Source organism: Bufo bufo, chromosome 4, assembly GCF_905171765.1.
Source record: "Bufo bufo chromosome 4, aBufBuf1.1, whole genome shotgun sequence".
Taxonomy (NCBI): Eukaryota; Metazoa; Chordata; class Amphibia; order Anura; family Bufonidae; genus Bufo; species Bufo bufo.
In genome coordinates this window covers 278787273-278812959 of record NC_053392.1, presented here as the reverse complement: position 1 = coordinate 278812959, position 25687 = coordinate 278787273, and the positions used below count along the sequence as shown (strand labels likewise).

Below are 25687 nucleotides of genomic sequence, written 5' to 3'. Positions count from 1 at the left end.
GGAATCAACAAGGTAAAAGAGGAGAGAATATTTAAAAGAAGAAAAACTGCTACAAGAGGACATAGCTTTAAATTAGAGGGGCAAAGGTTTAAAAGTAATATCAGGAAGTATTGCTTTACTGAGAGAGTAGTGGATGCATGGAATAGCCTTCCTGCAGAAGTGGTAGCTGCAAATACAGTGAAGGAGTTTAAGCATGCATGGGATAGGCATAAGGCCATCCTTCATATAAGATAGGGCCAAGGGCTATCCATAGTATTCAGTATATTGGGCAGACTAGATGGGCCAAATGGTTATCTGCCGACACATTCTATGTTTTCTACGTTTACAGATTATATGTGTATTTGTATACATGGAGTATATGGACTATGGATATATGAGATGATCAGTTTCTAAGGAATAATGTTGAAGGTGGGTTAATGAAGAAGTGCTAAATTATGGAATGTGATAGGCTACCCTAAAAATATGTGCCTTTAGAGTATGCTTAGCCTTTTTAGGACCAAGCCATTTTTCATCTTTCTGCCCAGGACATTTTAGCAAATCTGACATGTCACTTTATGTGGTAATAACTTTAAAACGCTCTTACTTATCCAGGCCATTCTGAGAATGTTTTCTCGTCACATATTGTACTTCATGACAGTGGTAAAAATGAGTCAAAAAAATTCCTTTTTATTTATAAAAAAAATACCAAATTTGCTAAAAAAGTGGAAAATTAGCAAATTTGCTAATTTCAATTTCTCTACTTTTATAATAAATATGGTAGTAATAACTCCAAAAATAGTTACTACTTTACATTCCCCATATGTCTACTTCATGTTTGGATCATTTTGTGAATGCCATTTTATTTTTTGGGGATGATAGATGGCTTAGAAATTTAGAAGCAAATCTTGAAATGTTTTCAGAAAATTTCCAAAACCCACTTTTTGAGAATCAGTTCAGGTCTGAAATCACTTTGTGAGAAACCACCCAAAAATGACCCCATTTTAGAAACAGCACCCCTCAAGGTATTCAAAACACTTGTTACAGGGGCGTAGCTAAAGGTTCATGGGCCCTGGTGCAAGAGTTCAGCTTGGGCCCCCCTTCCATCATTGCTTTGTGGCAAAGGGATGGGAAGCACATTGCCTTCCTGCTGCCTGAGGCAAAAATTGAAACTGCACCCCCACCATGCTAAATTTTTGACCTAACTCCTTCCCTCCAGCCAGAGGTGTTACTTGACCAGCATGCACCTTCTATAACACAGGTGTCTTCTCATGTGGTACAAGGGTCTTCGGGGCCCCTCAGGCTCCTGGGCCCAGTAGCGACTACTACCTCTGCACCCCCTATAGCTACGCCCCTGACTTGTTCCACAAGAATTAATGGAAAAAGAAGATGGAATTTGAAGACCCCCTGATGCAAACCTAGAGTAGAAACTCCAAAAAAATGGCAGTTTTGTTGGTACTATTGTAGGGTACATATGAATTTTGGTTGCTCTATATTACACTTTTTGTGAGGCAAGATAAAAAAGAAAAGCTGTTTGGCTCTGTTAGATCATGTTCATTTGACAGGTTAGATCATGTGGTATTTTTATAGAGCAGGACGCGGCAATACCTAATGTGAGACAGTGACAGGTCTCACGCAGGTTGGAGGCAAGAAAGGGGTGGATAGTGCGGTCCACGCCCCTATTTCACCACAGGTGAGACCAGCTGGATGTAGTCAGGCTGGCATAAAGCACCTCGCAGGGTGTCAGAAAGGGGGGAAGTGTGTTACCTGTAGACAGAGGCCTGGAGGCTCTGTTTGTGTGGTCTCAGCTGGGCAAGGCTGAGGGACCACAAGGCTGGGAGAATGCCTGGAGTTGGGGGACACAGCGACGCCTGGGAGGGTCGCAGGGCCATAGTCAGGCAGACTACTGAGCCCCAATCCCCCACAAGAAACAGTGAACTATAGACAGTGGGCATACTGTGCTCTGTACAGCCAGGAGGCTGTGGGACATTGGCTGACAAAGCCGCACGAGTTCACAGGGTGTGAACTGTAACTTAGGTGAGTCAGGAAACTCTGTGTTAGTTAGAGCCTAGCCGGGCAAGTGTTTATTATTTTGTCATTTTGTTGTTGCTGGGGTTGCACAATAAATGCATTGTTTGGACATTATATCCGTGTCTGGTGAAGTAACCTGTGAGAATGACCCCCGGAGAAGAGCTAACCCCCCACACTAATATGTATACTTTTTTTAATTTATTTATGTTTTACACAATAACAGCATTTTTGAATTAAAAAAAATCATGTTTCAGTGTCTCCATATTCTGTGAGCCCTAGTTTTTTTTAACTTGCTATAATACTTTTTGTGATGTAAGGTGCCAAAAAATGGCTTTTTTGACTATTTTTTTTTTTTTTTTACGGTGATCACCTAAGGGGTTAGGTCGTGTGATATTTTTATAGAGGCGGATGTTACGGACATGGAAATACCTAATATGTATTTTTTTATGTATTTATGTAAGTTTTACACAATGATATCATTTTTGAAACAAAAAAAATCATGTTTTGATGTCTCCATAGTCTGAGAGCCATAGTTTTTTTTTATTTTTTGGGCGATTGTCTTAGGTAGGCGATTGTCTTAGGTAGGGAATTTTTGTGGGATGAGGTGATGGTTTGATTGGCAATATTTTGGGGTGCATATGACTTTTTGATCGCTTGCTATTACATTTTTTGTGATTTAAGCTGACAAAAAATGACTTTTTTGACACTGTTTACTATTTTTTTTTTTTACGGTGTTCACCCGAGGGGTTAGGTCATGTGGTATTTTTATAAAGCAGGTTGTTACGAATGCGGCAATACCTAATATAATTGTTTTCTTTTATTTAACACAATAAAAGCATTTTTGAAACAAAAAAAAATATGTTTTAGTGTCTCCATAGTCTGAGAGCCATATTTTACTTTATTTTTTGGGCAATTGTCTTTTTTTTACAGATTTTTACACCATTAGCTGTTCTATGAGCCATGCCTGGTTAACTGGGAGATCTGCAGTACAGTAAATGTATTATTATCTTGTTTACTATCAAATGAACTTTAACTGAATGGCTGTAACCAGAGATGCAAGCAAAGCGTTCACACTTTTCTTAGTCAGCTTAATCAGATACTCTGCATTTCCTGCCATGGGTGTATACAACCTGCATCCTACTATTCACAGCCTGTCAAAAGCAGCTATGTGCAACAGATGAATTAAAGGAAATTAGGTATCTTAGCTCCACATTGTATGTATATATACAGGAAACAAGACCTAGAGATTTGAATGGAGATTAAAAATAGAGTGGCATGGTTTGTATGCCATTAACCCTCACAAGTGAAATCAGGTTAGGAGTCAGCTATAGAAAGGAGAAATAGTGAGATGTCTTCTGTGATTGCATATATGATAGACATCTATTATTCAAGGTATGCCGACTTATGACATATTTAAAAATTTCCCGGAGCATCTATAGTATGACCAATAAAGTGCTTTATAGCTGGCGATTCATAATGGAATCTGACGCCCATTTGTCAGATTATGTCATCCATAGTGATATCATGTCCATCTGTGAAGTGACCACATCACTTCCGGCTCTAGTACTGTCTGTATAAGATTAGATCCTGCAGTCGAGTGACATCACTACATTTTTCACAAGCAGCCTCAGGATTTCACAAGGAACGATTAAGAATTTCTAATGGAGGTATATTGGTACACTAAGTGACACAGTATTTTGACGTGCTTAAAAAAAATAGGGTTAGCTGTCATTTGATTAACACTAATAAAGTAATAAACTGATATTGAGTTAAGATTCGGGCACATGGCAGTGTTACAACTCCATACGACCTCTGTATGAAATCATATAAATAAGAAGATGCCCCATTGAAGTCTATGGTGTTCTATTACTGCTCCATACAGTACTGCATGGTTGTACGGTCTTATAATGTGGCCATATGACTGAGCCTTTTACTCCAAGACAGATCTAATTATACAAACTTCAACTTAAAATCAATGAACGGATGAAAATCTAATTTATGGCATATTCACAGAATATGAATAAATGTCCAATAGGTGATGTCACACCTCTGGGGTTCATACCTATTTCAGGAATGGACTGCAGTGAAATGAGAAGTGGACACTCATGCACAGCTCCTTCCATTCACTTGTATGAGAGTTCCAAAAATAGTGGAGTAAATGTTCTCCGCTATTTTTGGAACACATAAGTGAATGGAGAGAGCCACACATGTGTATATAGCCCTCCATTCACAACAGCCAGAAGACGGGGCTCTGTTTTTTAGATAGGCAGGGGTCCCACCTCTAGTAGAAATGTAAGGAATATACTGTGCATGTGATATTAATGTTGTGATAGAAAGAATACCCCCTAAAGTTTAGGTTAAAAAGAAAAGAAAATTAAGATGGACATTCACAGCATTCTTGACATTTAATTGGTCTTTCGTTCATATATATAGTCCACGCAACAAATCAATGCAAGTACTGTTATTTAACAAGTGATAATGAAGTGTACGACTGAAATGGTTATTCTGGAATCTCTATGTCATATGGATCCTTCATGAAAACTTGTGTAAGGGTACTTTAACACTATGCTGCAGTTTTCTCTCCGGCCCAAAATACTGAACACTTGCCTGAATGCCGGATTCGGCATTAATTTACATTGAAGTGTATTAGTGCCGGAATTAAGTGTTCTGGCAAAACGGATCCGGCTTTCCGGTCTGCGCATACGCAGACCTTGAAAAATACAAAATAAATTAATACCGGATCCGTTTTTCCGGATGACACCGGAGAGACGGATCTGGTATTTCAATGCATTTGTCAGACGGATTCGCATCCGGATCCATCTGACAAATGCCATCAGTTTGCGTCCAGATTGCCGGATCCTGCAGGCAGCTCCAGCTACGGAACTGCCTGCCGGAATCCTCTGCAGCAAGTGTGAAAGTACCCTAAACACTGAGCTTCAGGTTGTATATCTCCTCTTATATTTCCTCTGTATCAGAGTTCAAATAAGGCCTTGTAAAAGATTGCTATGGCTTGGAACAGATAAAATATGGTGATATAGAAGAGGCATTTGATTAGATTTCACTATCATGTCTTAGACAAAGGCACCGGTATATAGATATTTAACTTATCAGAACTTGTATTTCTTTATTTGCTCATTGCATTATATGTGTGCTTTATAGTAAAATAGATATATCTACATTTTTCTACAAACCAATGCTATTATTACTCCAATTAAAGAGGAACCTACCCTGAAAAAAAAACAATCTATTGGTTTGTTTTCTAAAGAAAAATATTACACATACAATCTGCTTGAAAATTCAAAATGGACCTTGTGAAAAGTTTTTAAAATACCAATTGTAAAAGTGAACAAAGAAACACTGCTTATACGTACAATATCAAATTCAGTTTAATTTAATATAGTGCAATTTTCCAGGAGCCAAAATCAGACAAAAGGCTGTTACCTGTAGAACAGTGGGCAGATATCAATACTGTGTAGTAAAATATTTATGGAATGGCATATGACTTGCATTCAGCTCATTGTGTATTGCTGCATTCACATACTGTACATTCGGTATGAGAGTTGGCACAAATATTTGCAGTTGGATTGTTGCTCCCACTTTACTGCACATCCATTTGTAAAGAACTTCTATTTTTGACACCTTCATTTCCTTTGAAGCTTAACTGTCATTTCAGCTTATTTTTAATATAGTGAAGGGATAGGGAGTGTTCAACATTTTTGTAATATACTTTATTAAGGAATGGTATTTCTTTGCACTAGAAAGCAGTGTAAAGAGTCTTCTTAGCAACTGAGAGCTCCTAAGTAGTAATGAGCGGCAGGGGTCATATTCGAATTTGCGATATTTCGCAAATATTTCGTAGATCTGAGTTTTCACGATCTCTTTGATTCTCACTACAAAAATTAGCATTACGAAAATTCTCATTATGAAAATTAGCATTACGAAAATTCGCAATCAACACTACTCCTAAAGTCAAAGATATTGCAGCCTTCTCATTGTCCCACAAGGTAGAAGCAAGGAGGGATCATGTGTACTGATTTAAAAAAAAAATCTTGAATATTCGAAATTATGAATATATATCACTATATTCTAAATATTTGCGAATTCTCGAAGTGCCGATATTCGCAATACAAATTTTCAATTCGAATATTCGTGATCGACACTACTCCTAAGGAGAGTCTGTTTTCAGTCTTCAGTTCTACTGAGCACTGAAGATATCTGTGTGTCTCAAGTTAGATAGGCAGGGTGGTGGGTAGTGTTTTTTAGGGCAAGAACATATTGAGGGATTGGGGTAGAGACAAGAGGTAGGCTGGAAGCCTCTGTATGTTACACATATGCATATTCAGCACTTATTAGAATGCTGAAGACCAGGGCCAGCTCCAGGTTCATGTGGGCCCTTGGTCGATAAATCCCAGTGGGCCCCCTTGAGGGATTTTTTTACATTTACATGTCCCCCTGTGGCTCCCACATGGCATAATGACCCCTAGTGGCCCCTATACAGTATAATAACCCCCCAATGCCCCCACACTGTATAATGACCCCAGGTAGCCCCACACACAGTATAATGACCCCACAGTGGCCCTCCATTCAGAATAATAACCCCCAGTCGCCCCCATTCAGAATAATGACCCCCAGTCGCCCCCACACTGGGGGTTATACTGTATAGAGGGGGCACTGGGGGTCATTATATTGAATGGGGGCTCTGGTGGTCATTATACTAAATGGAGGGTCAATGGGGATCATTATACTAAATGGGGGGCACTGGGGGTCATTATATGGTGTAAGGGGCCCTCACAGTGTAATGACACCCCAGTGGCCCCCTCACATACCTATTATTGCTGGAGCGCAGGGGAGCCGGCGGTCCTGTCATTCACTAACCGCGGCTCCCTGCGCTCCTTCTCTCCTCAGGCCCGCTGCAGCAGTGAGACACATGTCATGATGTCACCCCTGGGCCGGGCCTGGAGGAGAGAAGGAGTTGTGCAGTGATGTAGATAGAACTGACTGGGCCCCACAGCAAGTGGGTTCACATCACGTTTTTCCTATCAGTTTGATGTATACAAATGTGCAGCACTCCACGTTTTTGTATCCTGCAGAGTCCAGTAAAAAATGCATAACGTATATGTTTTTTTACAATGGAACTGTATGGTGAACGGACGCCACTGTACGGCATCAGTCTGAGGCATTTGTTAACGCATACATTTTTGGTATACATTAAATGGATGGCAAAAATTTGTTGTGAACCCAGCCCTAGTGTCAGAATAAGCACCAGTACACAGCGGAGTAGCGTGGCGGAGAGGGGAGGCCGCCATGTACTGACAGAGAGCTACCTGGTCCTGGTGGTTAGGGATGAGGACTGTGTTTCCCAAGGATCATTTATCTATTGGGAAATACAGGGCACAGTATAATACACTAGAATCTATATAATATAAAGATATTAGCCCTACCCCCGAATAATAATACAATTAGGGGGTCATTTATTATATAGAAATACGTCTATGTTAGGGCTCTTTCACACTTGCGTTCTTGTCTTCCGGCATAGAGTTCCGTCGCCGGGGCTCTATGCCGGAAGAATCCTGATCAGGATTATCCTAATGCATTCTGAATGGAGAGAAATCCGTTCAGGATGCATCAGGATGTCTTCAGTTCCGGAACGGAACGTTTTTTGGCCGGAGAAGATACCGCAGCATGCTGCGCTTTTTTCTCCGGCCAAAAATCCGGAACACTTGCCGCAAGGCCCATTGAAAGGCATTGATCCGGATCCGGCCTTAAGCTAAACGTCGTTCGGCGCATTGCCGGAGCCGACATTTAGCTTTTTCTGAATGGTTACCATGGCTGCCGGGACGCTAAAGTCCTGGCAGCCATGGTAAAGTGTAGCGGGGAGCAGCATACTTACCGTCCGTGCGGCTCCCGGGGCGCTCCAGAGTGACGTCAGGGCGCCCCAAGCGCATGGATCACGTAATCGCATGGATCACGTCATCCATGCGCATGGGGCGCTCTGACGTCATTCTGGAGCGCCCCGGAAGCCGCACGGACTGTAAGTATACCGCTCCCCCGCTCCCCGCTCCTACTATGGCAACCAGGACTTTAATAGCGTCCTGGGTGCCATTGTAACACTGAAAGCATTTGGAAGACGGTTCCGTCTTCAAATGCTTTCAGTACACTTGCGTTTTTCCGGATCCGGAGTGTAATTCCGGCAAATGGAGTACACGCCGGATCCGGACAACGCAAGTGTGAAAGAGCCTTTAGGCGTATTTCTGACACAGATGTGGCGCAAAGGTCCTTAACACCACAATCTGTATCTTTTCCCGCTCATGCCAGGTCTAAAAAAAGTGGCGTGGGCAGGGAAGGGGATACAGTTATGGCCATACAGTTATTGGATACCACCGCCATACAGGGATAACACCGCCATACAATTATAAAACCACCATACAGTGACCGGATAAAAGGGTATAAGAGGGCACAGTACAGGGACTGACTAGGAGCACTGTACAGGGTGTGGTAAGAGGGCACAATGCAGGGTATAAAGGGGCACAGTACCGGGTGAGGGGCACAGTACAGGGTGGGGGGCACAGTACAGGGTGGGGGGCACAGTAACATGACCCTATGATGTTAGAAGGTCCTTATGGTGAATGCGGTTCAGATGCCACCATAATGAGTAGCAGAGGAGTGAGACAGGGGCCCTGGATGGACAGGAGGGGTGGACACAGCAAGTAGGCAGAAGGGGCTCTGAGGGGGATTCATACAAAAAGTAGTGGCAGGAGGTCTGTGCAGGGCAGCAATAGGGGATAGGAGGGTGGGACAGGAGCTCTGGCTACATGAGGGAAAAAAGGAGACAGCAGGGGCACCATGAAATTGAGATAGGACAAGATATGGGGGGGCAGGTCTCATGGAGGCAAACTGCTTAATGAAACAGTAAAACAACTAAATAGGATGAAGCAGCATCCAGCAGAAGATCGAAGAGCCCCCCCCCTCCTGTCCCACAGAGAAGAGACAGTCACAGCGCAGACTCACTGACAACCTGTGTTAACACTTCTGCTCCAGCCCTTCACAGTGCAGACTCACTGACAACCTGTGTTAACACTTCTGCTCCAGCCCTTCACAGTGCAGACTCACTGACAACCTGTGTTCACACTTCTGCTCCAGCCCTTCACAGTGCAGACTCACTGACAACCTGTGATCACACTTCTGCTCCAGCCCTTCACAGTGCAGACTCACTGACAACCTGTGTTCACACTTCTGCTCCAGCCCTTCACAGTGCCGACTCACTGACAACCTATGATCACACTTCTGCTCCAGCCCTTCACAGTGCAGACTCACTGACAACCTGTGTTCACACTTCTGCTCCAGCCCTTCACAGTGCAGACTCACTGACAACCTGTGTTCACACTTCTGCTCCAGCCCTTCACAGTGCCGACTCACTGACAACCTATGATCACACTTCTGCTCCAGCCCTTCACAGTGCAGACTCACTGACAACCTGTGTTCACACTTCTGCTCCAGCCCTTCACAGTGCAGACTCACTGTATTGATGGAAGTGCTCATAGCAGGAGCATTGGGCCCCGGCACTTGTCCGTGTTTGCCGGGTTATGACGCCGGCCCTGCTGAAGACTGAATACAGACTTTCCTTAGCAACGCTCAGAGCTTTGCTAAGAAGACTTTTAAAACATTGTTTGTTAGTACAAAGAAACATCTTTCACTAATAAATTATATTACAGAAATGTTTACCATCCCTGTCTGTACACTATATAAAAATAGACTGAAAAGACAGTTACACTTTTAATAATAAACTGTCCATAAATTGTGGCTGTTGCGGACAAAATTTGTTTTCATACATATACTGTAGTCATTTTGTTTTCCTATAAGATAAAAAATCTACACAGTCATTATATTTTATGTGTGTTATGAACAGCATATCACTACACATTGCACATCCTCTCATTAGTGGCCAACATAAAATACAAAATTCTTAAAAAAACCTTTAAGTTAGAAGTTTGACGCACATCTATCAGGCATTTAATATGAATTCTGTGGAGAATGTATGTCTGAGACGGAAATACTCCATTATATGGTTGTCCTAGTTATATGAAAATCACTGCTTGTAAATGTGATACAAGAACACTTGCTCACCACTTAATCCCTGGCTGTTTTCTGTGCTGTGACTCCATTTTCACCTCCAGTTTCTGTTTGCAGGCTATAATGGTCACCTAGCTGTATATGGCACATGACTAATGCAGCCAATCAAAAGCCTCAACAGTATACGAGATGAGACCACTGAAACTAGTGATTGGCTGCAGAGGTCATGTGACACATATGACTACATCACCACTGCAGTCTGTAAACACTAATTGGAGGTGAGGACTGACGCTTCAGTAAAACAACACAAGACTTTTGGAGGTTCTCCAGGAATTATTAAAAATGGCTGCCTATCCTAGAATGGGAGTAGGACTGGTTGCCTAGGCTTGCAGAGATGCCTAGGGGGGTTAGGGGTTGGAACCTCACTACACTATTCCCTGGCACTTGCATATATAGGTGAAACTTGAAAAACTAGAATATCTTGCAAACGTTCATTTATTTCAGTAATACAAATTAAAAGGAATTGCATTAATGCAACTTAAAATTAGAATATTGTGAAAAGGTTCAATATTTTAGGCTCAAAGTGTCACACTCTAGTCAGCTAATTAATCCATACCTCCTGAGCAAAAGGTACCTGAGATTGTGACTTTGGGGTTTCATAAGCTGTAAGCCATAATCATCCAAATTATAACAAATAAAGGCTTGAAATGTCTCACTTTGCATGTAATAAGTCTATCTCATATATTAGTTTTACCTTTTAAGTTGCATTACTGAAATAAATGAACTTTGCACAATATTCTAATTTTTCGAGTTTCACCTATACTACATATTGGTGAGTTTTCCTGTCAGGCTGCTCAGCCATGATGGCATATCATAGGCGCGATCACATAATTACCATCTACTGTAGAGCAGTGTAATGAGGTCTTCCTAGGCAGCTCTGCAAGTGGAGGCAACCAGTCCAGCTCACATTGTAGAACAGGTTGCTGGTAGACATTTTAACTCATTTTACCTAATACCGAGGATATGTCATCAATATAATGTCAGTGGGGGTCCGACACCCAGCACCCTTACTGTTCAGTCATTTTGGGCTGCCGCTGAAGAAGATTTTATACTGTGTACAGAGCTGGAGGCAGACAGTTTCATACACTGTGGCTGCGCCTGGGTATTGCAGCTCAGAATGACAGAGCCAGAAACTGCACAGTGTATGGAGCCATCTGTTTCAGTCGATACACTGTTAGTTTCTGGAACCACAGCAGCCCTAAAGTGGGCCCAGCATGCATGTGGAACCTACACTCCCTGAATTGTATGGTAGCTGTCATGGCACATAACAGGTAGAATTTAGTGTTAGGTTCCCGTCTTACAGAGATCTCCTTGACGTGCGGCAGACGGGCTCAAATAATTTTGTACAAAATGATTTGCCAATAGGGATGAGCGAACCCGAACTGTATAGTAAGTCGCTAGCGTGCTGATAGAAGTGTCATTCTGTGATTAAACCTATAACTGTCACACAGCGCAAAAAAAAAACTGGTCTCACATCTCTATTCAACCAAATCTGCACAGTTTTAGCTGGTCAAGTTATTTGTAGTGACCGTAAAAGCAGACTTTTTGTTCTGGGTTGAAAAAGCATTCCCAAATTTGCCATTCTCAAAATTGTGGTGAACGGGAACAATGAGGAAAACATCTAATAAGGGACGCAGACGCGGACGTGGACATGGTTGTGGTGGTGTTAGTGGACCTTCTGGTGCTGGGAGAGGACTTGGCCGTTCTGCCACAGCCACACGTCCTAGTGAACCAACTACCTCAGGTCCCAGTAGCCAGCAGAATTTACAGCGATATTTGGTGGGGCCCAATGCCGTTCTAAGGATGGTAAGGCCTTAGCAGGTACAGGCATTAGTCAATTGGGTGGCCGACAGTGGATCCAGCACGTTCACATTATCTCCCACCCAGTCTTCTGCAGAAAGCGCACAGATGGCGCATGAAAACCAAGCCCATCGGTCTGTCACATCACCCCCATGCATATCAGGGAAACTGTCTGAGCCTCAAGTTATGCAGCAGTCTCTTATGCTGTTTGAAGACTCTGCTGCCAGGGTTTCCCAAGGGCATCCACCTAGCCCTTCCCCAGGGGTGGAAGAGATAGAATGCACTAACGCACAACCACTTATTTTTCCTGATGATGAGGACATGGGAATACCACCTCAGCACGTCTCTGATGATGACGAAACACAGGTGCCAACTGCTGCGTCTTTCTGCAGTGTGCAGACTGAACAGGAGGTCAGGGATCAAGACTGGGTGGAAGACGATGCAGGGGACGATGAGGTCCTAGACCCCACATGGAATGAAGGTCGTGCCACTGACTTTCACAGTTCGGAGGAAGAGGCAGTGGTGAGACCGAGCCAACAGCGTAGCAAAAGAGGGAGCAGTGGGAAAAATCAGAACACCCGCCGCCAAGATACTCCGCCTGCTACTGACCGCCGCCATCTGGGACCGAGCACCCCAAAGGCAGCTTCAAGGAGTTCCCTGGCATGGCACTTCTTCAAACAATGTGCTGACGACAAGACCCGAGTGGTTTGCACGCTGTGCCATCAGAGTCTGAAGCGAGGCATTAACGTTCTGAACCTTAGCACAACCTGCATGACCAGGCACCTGCATGCAAAGCATGAACTGCAGTGGAGTAAACACCTTAAAAACAAGGAAGTCACTCAGGCTCCCCCTGCTACATCTTCTGCTGCTGCCGCCTCGGCCTCTTCTGCTGCTGCTGCCGTCGACTCGGCCTCTTCCTCCGCCTCTGGAGGAACGTTGGCACCTGCCGCCCAGCAAACATGGGATGTACCACCAACACCACCACCTGCGTCACCAAGCATCTCAACCATGTCACACGGCAGCGTTCAGCTCTCCATCTCACAAACATTTGAGAGAAAGCGTAAATTCTCACCTAGCCACCCTCGATCCCTGGCCCTGAATGCCAGCATTTCTAAACTACTGGCCTATGAAATGCTGTCATTTAGGCTGGTGGACACACACAGCTTCAAACAGCTCATGTCACTTGCTGTCCCACAGTATGTTGTTCCCAGCCGCCACTACTTCTCTAAGAGAGCCGTGCCTTCCCTGCACAAACAAGTGTCCGATAAAATCAAGTGTGCACTGCGCAACGCCATCTGTGGCAAGGTCCACCTAACCACAGATACGTGGACCAGTAAGCACGGCCAGGGACGCTATATCTCCCTAACTGCACACTGGGTAAATGTAGTGGCGGCTGGGCCCCAGGCGGAGAGCTATTTGGCGCACGTCCTTCCGCCGCCAAGGATCGCAGGGCAACATTCTTTGCCTCCTGTCTCCTCCTCCTCCTACTCAGCTTCCTCCTCCTCTTCTTCCACCTGCTCATCCAGTCAGCCACACACCTTCACCACCAACTTCAGCACAGCACGGGGTAAACGTCAGCAGGCCATTCTGAAACTCATATGTTTGGGGGACAGGCCCCACACCGCACAGGAGTTGTGGCGGGGTATAGAACAACAGACCGACGAGTGGTTGCTGCCGGTGAGCCTCAAGCCTGGTGGTGTGCGATAATGGGCGAAATCTCGTTGCAGCTCTGGGACTAGCCGGTTTGACGCACATCCCTTGCTGGCGCATGTGCTGAATTTGGTGGTGCAGAAGTTCATTCGCAACTACCCCGACATGTCAGAGCTGCTGCATAAAGTGCGGGCCGTCTGTTCGCGTTTCCGGCGTTCACACCCTGCCGCTGCTCGCCTGTCTGCGCTACAGCGTAACTTCGGCCTTCCCGCTCACCGCCTCAGATGCGACGTGCCCACCAGGTGGAACTCCACCTTGCATATGCTGGACAGACTGTGCGAGCAGCAGCAGGCCATAGTGGAGTTTCAGCTGCAGCACGCACGGGTCAGTCGCACTGCGGATCAGACCCACTTCACCACCAATGACTGGGCCTCCATGCGAGACCTGTGTGCCCTGTTGCGCTGTTTCGAGTACTCCACCAACATGGCCAGTGGCGATGACGCCGTTATCAGCGTTACAATACCACTTCTATGTCTCCTTGAGAAAACACTTAGGGCGATGATGGAAGAGGAGGTGGCCCAGGAGGAAGAGGAGGAAGAGGGGTCATTTTTAGCACTTTCAGGCCAGTCTCTTCAAAATGACTCAGAGGGAGGTTTTTTGCAACACCAGAGGCCAGGTACAAATGTGGCCAGACAGGTCATACTAGAGGAGGACGAGGATGAGGAGGAGGTGGAGGAGGATGAGGATGAAGCATGTTCACAGCGGGGTGGCACCCAAAGCAGCTCGGGCCCATCACTGGTGCGTGGCTGCGCAACGACAGCAGAGTTGCCCACATTTTAACGTGTGCAGACTACTGGGTTGCCACCCTGCTGGTTCCCCGGTACAAAGACAATGTGCCCACCTTACTTCCTACACTGGAGCGTGATAGGAAGATGCGCGAGTACAAGCGCACGTTGGTAGACGCGCTACTGAGAGCATTCCCAAATGTCACAGGGGAACCAGTGGAAGCCCAAGGCGAAGGCAGAGGAGGAGCAAGAGGTCGCCAACGCAGCTGTGTCACGGCCACTCCTCTGAGGGCAGGGTTAACATGGCAGAGATGTGGAAAAGTTTTGTCACCACGCAACAGCTAACTGCACCACCTCCTGATACGGAACGTGTTAGCAGGAGGCAACATTTCACTAACATGGTGGAACAGTACCTGTGCACACCCCTCCACGTACTGACTGATGGTTCGGCCCCATTCAACTTCTGGGTCTCCAAATTGTCCACGTGGCCAGAGCTAGCCTTTTATGCCTTGGAGGTGCTGGCCTGCCCGGCGGCCAGCGTTTTGTCTGAATGTGTATTCAGCACGGCAGGGGGCGTCATTACAGACAAACGCAGCCACCTGTCTACAGCCAATGTGGACAAGCTGACGTTCATAAAAATGAACCAGGCATGGATCCCACAGGACCTGTCCATCCCTTGTGCAGATTAGATATTAACTACCTCCCCTTAACAATATATTATTCTACTCCAGGGCACTTCCTCATTCAATACTATTTTTAATTTCATTTTACCATTATATTGTGGGGCAACCCAAAGTTGAATGAACCTCTCCTCTGTCTGGGTGCCGGGGCCTAAATGTGTGACAGTGGCCTGTTCCAGTGGTGGGTGACGTGAAGCCTGATTCTCTGCTATGACATTAAGACAGATTCTGTGCTGACATAAGGCCAGATTCTCTGTTACGGGACCTCTCTCCTCTGCCTGGGTGCCTGGGCCTAAATGTGCGACAGTGGCCTGTTCCAGTGGTGGGTGACGTGACGCCTGATTCTCTGCTATGACATGAAGACAGATTCTGTGCTGACATAAGGCCAGATTCTCTGTTACAGGACCTCTCTCCTCTGTCTGGGTGCCGGGCCTAAATGTGTGACAGTGGCCTGTTCCAGTGGTGGGTGACGTGAAGCTTGATTCTCTGCTATGACATGAAGACAGATTCTGCGCTGACATAAGGCCAGATTCTCTGTTACGGGACCGCTTTCCTCTGTCTGGGTGCCGGGGCCTAAATGTGTGACAGTGGCCTGTTCCAGTGGTGGGTGACGTGAAGCCTGATTCTCTGCTATGACATGAATACAGATTCTGCGCTGACATAAGGCCAGATTCTCTGTTACAGGACCTCTCTCCTCTGCCTGGGTGCCTGGGCCTAAATGTGTGACAGTGGCCTGTTCCAGTGGTGGCTGACGTGAAGCCTGATTATCTGCTATGACATGAAGACAGATTCTGCGCTGACATAAGGCCAGATTCTCTGTTACGGGACCGCTCTCCTCTGTCTGGGTGCCGGGGCCTAAATGTGTTACAGTGGCCTGTTCCAGTGGTGGGTGACGTGATGCCTGATTCTCTGCTATGACATGAAGACAGATCCTGTGCTGACATAAGGCCAGATTCTCTGTTACAGGACCTCTCTGCTCTGTCTGGGTGCCGGGGCATAAATGTGTGACAGTGGCCTGTTCCAGTGGTGGGTGACGTGAAGCTTGATTCTCTGCTATGACATGAAGACAGATTCTGCGCTGACATAAGGCCAGATTCTCTGTTACGGGACCGCTCTCCTCTGTCTGGGTGCCGGGGGCCTAAATGTGTGACAGTGGCCTGTTCCAGTGGTGGGTGACGTGAAGCCTGATTCTCTGCTATGACATGAAGACTGATTCTGCGCTGACATGAAGCCAGATTCTCTGCTATGGCATGAAGAGACTGATTCTCTGCTGACATAAGGCCAGATTCTCTGTTACAGGACCTCTCTCCTCTGTCTGGGTGCCGGGGCCTAAATGTGTGACAGTGGCCTGTTCCAGTGGTGGGTGACGTGAAGCTTGATTCTCTGCTATGACATGAAGACAGATTCTGCGCTGACATAAGGCCAGATTCTCTGTTACGGGACCGCTCTCCTCTGTCTGGGTGCCGGGGGCCTAAATGTGTGACAGTGGCCTGTTCCAGTGGTGGGTGACGTGAAGCCTGATTCTCTGCTTGACATGAATACAGATTCTGCGCTGACATAAGGCCAGATTCTCTGTTACAGGACCTCTCTCCTCTGCCTGGGTGCCTGGGCCTAAATGTGTGACAGTGGCCTGTTCCAGTGGTGGCTGACGTGAAGCCTGATTCTCTGCTATGACATGAAGACAGATTCTGCGCTGACATAAGGCCAGATTCTCTGTTACGGGACCGCTCTCCTCTGTCTGGGTGCCGGGGCCTAAATGTGTGACAGTGGCCTGTTCCAGTGGTGGGTGACGTGATGCCTGATTCTCTGCTATGACATGAAGACAGATTCTGTGCTGACATAAGGCCAGATTCTCTGTTACAGGACCTCTCTCCTCTGTCTGGGTGCCGGGGCCTAAATGTGCGACAGTGGCCTGTTCCAGTGGTGGGTGACGTGAAGCTTGATTCTCTGCTATGACATGAAGACAGATTCTGCGCTGACATAAGGCCAGATTCTCTGTTACGGGACCGCTCTCCTCTGTCTGGGTGCCGGGGGCCTAAATGTGTGACAGTGGCCTGTTCCAGTGGTGGGTGACGTGAAGCCTGATTCTCTGCTATGACATGAAGCCAGATTCTGCGCTGACATGAAGCCAGATTCTCTGCTATGGCATGAAGAGACTGATTCTCTGCTGACATGAAGCCAGATTCTTTGCTATGGCATGAAGAGACTGATTCTCTGCTGACGTGAAGCCAGATTCTCTGCTATGGGACCTCTGTCCAATTGATATTGGTTCATTTTTATTTTTTAATTTTAATTTTAATTCATTTCCCTATCCACATTTGTTTGCAGGGGATTTACCTACATGTTGCTGCCTTTTGCAGCCCTCTAGCTCTTTCCTGGGCTGTTTTACAGCCTTTTTAGTGCCCAAAAGTTCGGGTCCCCATTGACTTCAATGGGGTTCGGGTTCGGGACGAAGTTCGGGTCGGGTTCGGATCCCGAACCCGAACATTTCCGGGAAGTTCGGCCGAACTTCTCGAACCCGAACATCCAGGTGTTCGCTCAACTCTATTTGCCAAGCATCTCTAATTTATAAGCATAGCATAAGCAATATAATTCATTTTTGTACTTTATTTGGTTTGCAGAGAGCTGTTGCATTGTATGTTTTTTTTCTATAGCAGCCCTAAACAGCTGACCAATGGGGGTTAATGCGTTAGGTTAGGTAAACAATGGCAAGAAAATTTTAGCTGACTTTTTCAATGAATTTCAATGGCTTTTGTCACGTGATATAATAATGTGATGTGTTATCAGAGTCAATTTTAATTTATCTCCATCTCTATCGTAAGAAAATATCATTGATATCCGTAGCCCAAAAAAACCCTACTTTTAATAGTGTGTATATGTTATTTTATTATTTCATCATATTTTGTTGCACTGGAGAGACTTTCCTATAACTTGGACACCCCCTTAAGGTAATATAAAAAAGCAAAAGGAGCTAAGGTATCCTATTATTTGCGAATTTTATTCTACATTATATAACACCACTCTTCACTTTCTGTGTTATACGTGTGAATCATCAAAGAGACTAAAATTGAGAGGCTAAAATAAATAGATCCTTAGAATAAAGTACAGTATAGCAAAATGTTTTTCTAAATTTACAGCGTTCCCAATGTGTACTTTTCTTTCTATGTTTCAAGGGCTATTATGCAGGATGATGTGAATGAATCTCTTCAAAAAGGGTGGATAATACATCGGGAGGACTCCGCATTGTGTAGATGGGAATTATTAACAGAGACCACACATACAAACACATTTCAAAATGCATTAGCAACAAGGCATGAACAATATGCCTCAGAAAACAGTAAGAGGAGCTATAAAAGAATCTACATTTAGACATAAGCTAAATATCAATGAGAGAGAATTATTATAATTTTAGTAAAACTAATAAATACTGGAACTAAAACCAGTAAAAATCCATATGGAATTGAAATAACACCTGCATATTTAGCAAAATAGTTAGGACCACCTTGGACAATCCACTTTTGTTAGTAGTGACCCCAACAGTAAACTGCAGAAGGGTGTATAACTGCTGAAACCCACAGCTGTCATCATCTGTGGGGGAACCTGGCCACAAGTGTTTAGCTTGCTAGAACTGCTGTGACGTGCCAATCTAGCACATGTGACAAATGAGGCCAGTGATTGACAGCAGTCTGGCAGGAAGCCAAAACAGCTTGCATAGAAGGTGGGGTGCTGGAAAGGCTTAACTGAGACAGGCTGGACAACCCTTTTGAGAAGGTTTTTTTAAGCAATGCAAGCCCTTTAATCTTCATATTAACTAATCCCTGCCTTACAATTACAGTATTTTTTACCCTATAAGGTGCGCCGACCCATAAGATGCACCTAGGTTTTAGAGGAGGACAATAAGAAAAAAAAAATTCATTACACCTCAGGTCAGACCACCAATCAGACCCCCAAAGTTAATCAGACCTAAGCTGATAGCCCCAATCAGACCCCCAACGTTAATAAGACCCCAATAAGACCTCAGATCAGACCCCCAATCAGACTTCAGCTCAGACCCCAATGTAAATGACCCCCAATCAGACCTCAGATAAGAGCCCCATGCCTCTCATCAGCCCCATATCAGCCCCATGCCTCTCATCAGCCCCCATAACAGTCCCTATGCCTCTCATCAGCCCCCATATCAGCCCATATGCCTCTCATAAGCCCCATATCAGCCCTTATGCCTCTCATCAGCCACCATAATCAGACCTTATGCCTCTCATCACGCCCATTGCCCCAGATCAGCCCCCAGCTCTCCACCCGAGGGACCAGGAAGCAGTGAGTACAGAGCCTTCACCTCTTCCTGGTCCTCTGGTACTAATGAGCGCTTCCATAATGGAAGCACTCATTAGTATTCACCCCATTAGGCGCAGGGACATTTTTACCCCACTTTTGGAGGGAAAAATGCATATTATGGGGCGAAAAATACGATAAATCAAGGAAAGTAAGTGTAACCTCACACACCATGGAGCATTGTATCACATTTCTTTGTTAAAATAGATTGATCTAAAATGGAATTATTCAATTCCAAAGAAGAATACTGTAAAAACAACCAATTAATCAAAATCTATTACAAACCTGTTTCATATGACATAAAGCACAACTCATCTTGGGTAATGCGACCTACTGTATCCATTGCTGTCACCTTTGAATACTCTCAATCTCTCATAATGTATACAATGGCCAATCTGGTGTTCATTGCCTGATTTTTCTACATGTTGTAGAATCTCAGCATCTGAATTTTTCCACCTAGACCAAAATTTTGCTTTTATATGGTGCCACTGTATGGTCCTTTTTTTGAAACCACATAGCAGTATTTATTATACGGAGAACAAAAAGTCATTATTATGTAAAAAGTAACATATACAACTAGAATATGAAGTATCATATTTGGGTAATGTAGGGTAACCCTAAATAGTCACTTTCTGGTACTAGTTGTATGTAATTTTGAAGAGAATGGTTTTGAAGGTGTAGATCATAAAGCACTGGGGCAGATACAGAGCAGGGCAATATGTAAAAAAAAAAATGTTTCTGAGGGACATTTATCAAACTATTTATGTCAGTACTATGGCATAAATAAATCACAAATTATGGTGCACACCATATTTGAACAATAATTTGTGCCTTTTTAAGCTTTTCAAAGTGTCAAAAAAGCAGCGAGTCTTAGTAGGAGGGGAAGGACTTCATGCGGCTGGCCGGATTTACTCAAATATACCGTACCTAAAACTGTATTTAGTAAAATTTGCACAAAATTTCACAGAAACTGGCATATATTCATTACTTACTGTGTGTCTTTGATCAGAGGAGTGCTTCCTAGCTTAAAACATGTCTTTTCACCTCCACAGGATGTCTTTCTTAGAGAAAACGGCTCAGCGAGGTCATATCCTACAGAAAGAGCAATTATGTCATTAGGATTATAAAGCACTGGGCATAAAAGTACTTAATGACATGGTCCAAAATATTTCCAATTATTAAAAAAAAAAATCTATTATCTGTATTTTATCGAAGTCAGTACTGACAAAGGACCTGCTGTTTGTAAATCATCTGTAAAATAGAAATAATCATATGACTACAGCTCTGTTCACCAGTAAGACTCAAAAAATATTTATGCAAATTTACCAAAAATTGCAGCTGCTATAATATTGAAATTTGCAAGCAGTATAAAATATTATTTTTTGATAATTATTAACTAGAACTAATGAAAAAGAAATTAAAAATCATGAAAAACATATTCTATTATACTTACCCTGCTGTTCCAGCATTGTCTCCCCGAAGTTGTCTTTGATAATGAGATCCAAATTTTCTGTATAGTCAAAAAGTTAAAAGATATTTTGTCTACCTGCATCCACCACTACAGGGAGCTCAGGAGCCTACTGCATTGCTTTTTGCTGATTATCCCATGTGTATGCTTAGTAATAGAACATTATGCTGTAAGCTCCTAAACTCCTCAATGTAAAATCATTTTACCAGACCTAGGACCCTTTACAAAGCCCTTTGTTGCCATAAAAAAAAACACCCAGATAACAGATGGCATCTGACAGGTTGAACAGTCAGGATAGTCATTTTCTCCAACTCAGGCCACTGCAGGTGGGAGTTAGCAGTCCCTGCATAAGAAGCAGGCTCAGCTTTTCTGTCCACTCCATACACTCTGCGCACCCGTGATATCAAGGTTTGCAAAGGCTTTAAAGAGGAGCATAGTTTTATACTGTTGGTAGTGGCCATAAATGGTACTGTAGCTATATTCTCATGCACTTAAATTTTAAGGATATGTGTTACAGATCCACTGATTATGGATCAAGATGGATCAGTGGTAATGTGGAACCACTTTGCCAAGTAATCGTTTTGATTTTATTCTGGCACCACAGACAAACCATGGCAGGAACTCAGGCATGACAACGGATAGACATTATAAAAAATGAAAATTTTCTTGTAGTATTAATTGAGGGTAGCGCCTCTTTTAGACTGAACAAGCCCATCTACCTGGGACTTCTGAGCAGAGTATGTATGTAGCTGGTTCCTACACTGCCCTGAATATTGTAGGCTTGGGTAAGTCCAAGGAGAGGCAGTATACTAGTGTTAGAAGCCACTTTGATGCCTGGTAGATGGGTCCAACACACGTTTGATCAAATATGTGCGCTAAGAGCTTCCATTGACTCAGTTATAGTAGGTATTATAACACTTTTATTTAGAATGAACCCCATTTCTTAGCTCTATTGTTTGTATGTATAATGGTGTGCAGCCATTTTCTTTTTTTAAATCATGTTTGCTTCATGGATATGCACCTGTGATTCTATAGGTTCTAGTCTATATTTTCTTGTAGTAACAGATAGACATTAGACATATAGATTGGCAAGGACTAGACAGAGAAAAGACCAACAGAAGCAGATACAGGAACTATTGCTGTTGCTCAACCAAGGTTCGGGATATATAGACAGAACATATAGCTGAGCTTGTTAGCCCACAGCACCCACAGGTTCATACAAACAAAAAGAGGGATTAACCTTTACTTGGAACACAGAACACACAGCAAGCAAGATACATAAACAGTGGTCATGTTCACACCACAAAGTATTTAAGGCCAGTACACACAACACAGAGGCGATTATGCACTGCCACATTGATACACGTCCCTAAATACACATCCACCAGTATATGGCAACTAGACCACATGGAAACACTGGGCAACCCCAATATGCATGGGCAGTACACATGAGACAAAAGCAGGTGTGCACTGACACATCAAAACATGGCCCTAGATGCACACCTCCAGTATACAGAAATTATCCCACATGGCATAAAATGAAAACACAGGCAGCACTTGAACCTCAGACTGCTTAATGTTCCTGGAGTAGTGTTGAGCAAACTTGCGATTTGCAAGTTCGGTGTTCAGGTAATCTAAAAATTCCGTAATGGATTCAATTATCACGGACCATAACATAATTCTATGATAGCATGCACCACGGAAGCGTATAATAGGCATTCCGTATTGCATTCCGTCATAATAGAAGTCTATGCAGTCCAGGATGTAGCTCTTTACATCTCTGGGTGAAAACACGTAAAATACTAGTCTGAAATCTGTGACAGGGCATCTCCAGGCAGTTTAATTTTTTTTTGTTTTTGTGTGTGAAAAAATAGCAATACAAGTATACAATACATGTTTCATGTGAAAACATGTGAAATACTGGTCTGAAATCTGTTTTAGGGCATCTCCAGACAGTTAGTTTTTTTTGGGTTTGCAAAATATAGCAATACAAGTGTGCAACATGTGTTTTACAATCCAGAGGGTACAGTTTAAAAGCTCAGTGAAAACACAGTAAATAGTAAGCCAAACTATTAAACAGGGCATCGCCAGACAGTTTTCTTTTTTTTTTTTTTTGGGTGGGGGGGGGGGGGGGGGGGGGGGAATATCATTATAAGTGTGCAATGCATGTTTTACAATACAGACAATACATAGAATACTAGTCCGAAGTTTGTGTCAGGTCATCTCCAGTCAGTTCAAGTGTTGGTGTGGTTGTGTGTGTGTGTGTGTGTGTGTGTGTGAGGGGGGAATCAATAATCTCATTGTAGGCTGACAACTTGTGCAAATCTGTTAGTGGCGCCGATACGGCATTATTTACAAAGAAAATTGTCAGTAGCAGTGTCTTCAATGTATTTATGGAAAGGGATGGGCATTTTATTGTGCCTCTATGTCTTTAAGTTCCAGAATACAGGCTTGCAAACCATTCCATGCTTTGTGTGACTATTTACATTTGGCTAAAAATGTCAGGAACATGAAAGGGTTCCTAACAAAAGACCCAGGGCCAGGTCTTGTCCTCTCAGAGCCAGAATGTTGGTAGTAACAGCACCAGCTATCAGTTCTCCCTGACTTCAGAAAGGCATGAGAAAGAGGATGAGATTGTGGATTGGATAGCTCACTCCTCCTCTCAATCACAGCAAGAAGATTTCGAGGTGACTTGGAGCTATGGGTAACAGCATTCCTCCTGCTCCTCCTTGCAGCCCCAGAGAAGTCCATCAGTGGAGTCCTCTCTGTTTTCACTTCCCCTTACTAGTGGAGTGCCTTCCTTTTTCCTAAGAAGTGGCAACAAAACTCCACCATGCCTTATGGCAGACAATCAAGCGAGTCTCCTTGTTGAAGACTTGTTGAGAGCAGTCAGTGTTTGGACTGCACTGAGTAGGAGGTTCAGGAGGAGTCAGGGACCTCATGCATAGCTATGTTGGTGGTGGTAATAGTGGGACCAGTAGCCACAGTATTGGCTGTTGGGGCAGCGGCAGCCATGTGAGAGTGGCAGTCATGGAAAATTTAGATCAGGGAATCGCGAGGAGGGGCAAGTAGCCCACCATGATATATCACAGTCTGATAAAAGTGGCAAGGTGGGAGACAACTTTGATGATGATTGAGTGTTGAACAGGACCAGGAAGCCAGATCAAGGTGCTGAGGAGGATGGTGGCAGTGGCAGCAATAAAAAGCAGAGGCAATGTACCTCCAGAAAAACTGCCAGGGCCATATCTGCTTCAGGAACTGGTGACTTTTTGGGTGAATTAGGCCCAAAATGTGTCAGAGCTAACCCAAGCTTAGCTGCCTCAAGCTCTGGCAGTTTTTCTCCATGCTGCTGAAAAACAGAAGCATTGCATTGTGTGACCTCTGCAAGAGGAAAATAAGCCGTGGGTAGTCAAACAGAAACATAGGCACCCTCTATTGAACCACATAAAGTAGCATCACCCCATCCCATGGACAAACAGAGATAGCAGCCAGTAGTGATGGACGAACATTGGCCGGGACCAGTCGCGAACACGATCGCACAAACGCAATCAAATGTTCGTGAACCACAAGTTTGCAGCGGGCCCCATTCTCTTTAATGGCAGGCGAACCTGAAAAACCTTCAGGTCATATTTGCAGCAACCAAATACTTAGTAGAAGTGCACAAATCGTACCACAACATGGACAGTGACATACCAGAGGAAGATCAATGGCAAAAATTCCCACAAAAATTATGTATTTTAATCAGGGGGCCATTTTTATGCATCTTAAAGGGAAACTCTAAAATAAAGTGCCCTGCTGGAGCCTTGAAAATTTTTATTTTAGGCCACGGGAGTACAGGCCCCAAGCATTAGACATTCACTGGACAGAAAACATCAAGTGAATATGTGGCTGGAGGTATATTAGACGGTCATTGGATATCAATTTTATTGCAGGCCAGTGGACTACAGGCCCCAAAAATTATTCATTCACCGAACAGAAAAGAACAAGTGATTATGTGGCTGGAGGTATATTAGACGGTCAATGGATATCAATTTTACTGCAGGCCAGTGGACAACAGGCCCCAAAAATGTATTATTTACCGGACAGAAAACATCAAGTGATTATGTGGCTGGAGGTATATTAGACGGTCATTGGATATCAATTTTACTGCAAGCCAATGGACTACAGGCCCCAAAAACGATTAATTCACAGTGCAGAAAAGAACAATTGATAATGTGGCTGGAGGTACATTAGGCGGTCACCGTGTAACAATTTTACTGTTGGCCAGTTGGATTACAGGCCCCAAAAATTATGCATTCAACGTACAGAAAAGATCAAGTCATTAAGCCATTCACCGTACAGAAAAGAACAAGTGATTATGTGGCTGGAGGTATATTAGACGGTCATTGGATATAAATTTTACTGCAGGCCAGTGGAGTACAGGCCCCAAACATTAGGCATTCACTAGACAGAAAATATCAAGTAATTATGTGGCTGCAGGTACATTAGGCGGTCACAGTATAACAATTTTACTGTTGGCCAGTTACATTAAAAGCCCCAAAAATTATGCATTCAACGTACAGAAAAGATGAAGTCATTAGTGTTGATAACGAATATTCAAATTCGATTTTTTATCGCAAATATAGGTAATTCGAAAATTTTGAATATAGTGATATATATTCGGAATTTCGAATATTCGAGATTTTTTTATTGCGAATTTTCGTAATGCGAATTTTTATTGCAAATTTTTCAATTGCCGAGTAAAAACATGATTCCTCCCTGCTTCTTGCTTGTGGGCCAATGACTCATTGGTCCAGAAGAAAGAAGCAGGGAGGAATCATGACTTTAAATGGGAAAAA

At 43.9% G+C, this 25687-nt stretch overlaps 1 protein-coding gene across 1 annotated transcript in view; it reads right to left on the bottom strand.

Annotated features, from left to right (window-relative positions):
- The window catches only part of LOC120998111 (collagen alpha-1(XIX) chain-like), an 861475-nt gene that overhangs the window by 656243 nt on the left and 179545 nt on the right, over positions 1-25687 (bottom strand). The window contains exon 4 of the mRNA XM_040428630.1: positions 20374-20473. Within this exon, the coding sequence (XP_040284564.1) occupies positions 20374-20473 (100 nt within the window). The remainder of the gene's footprint in view (positions 1-20373; positions 20474-25687) is intronic.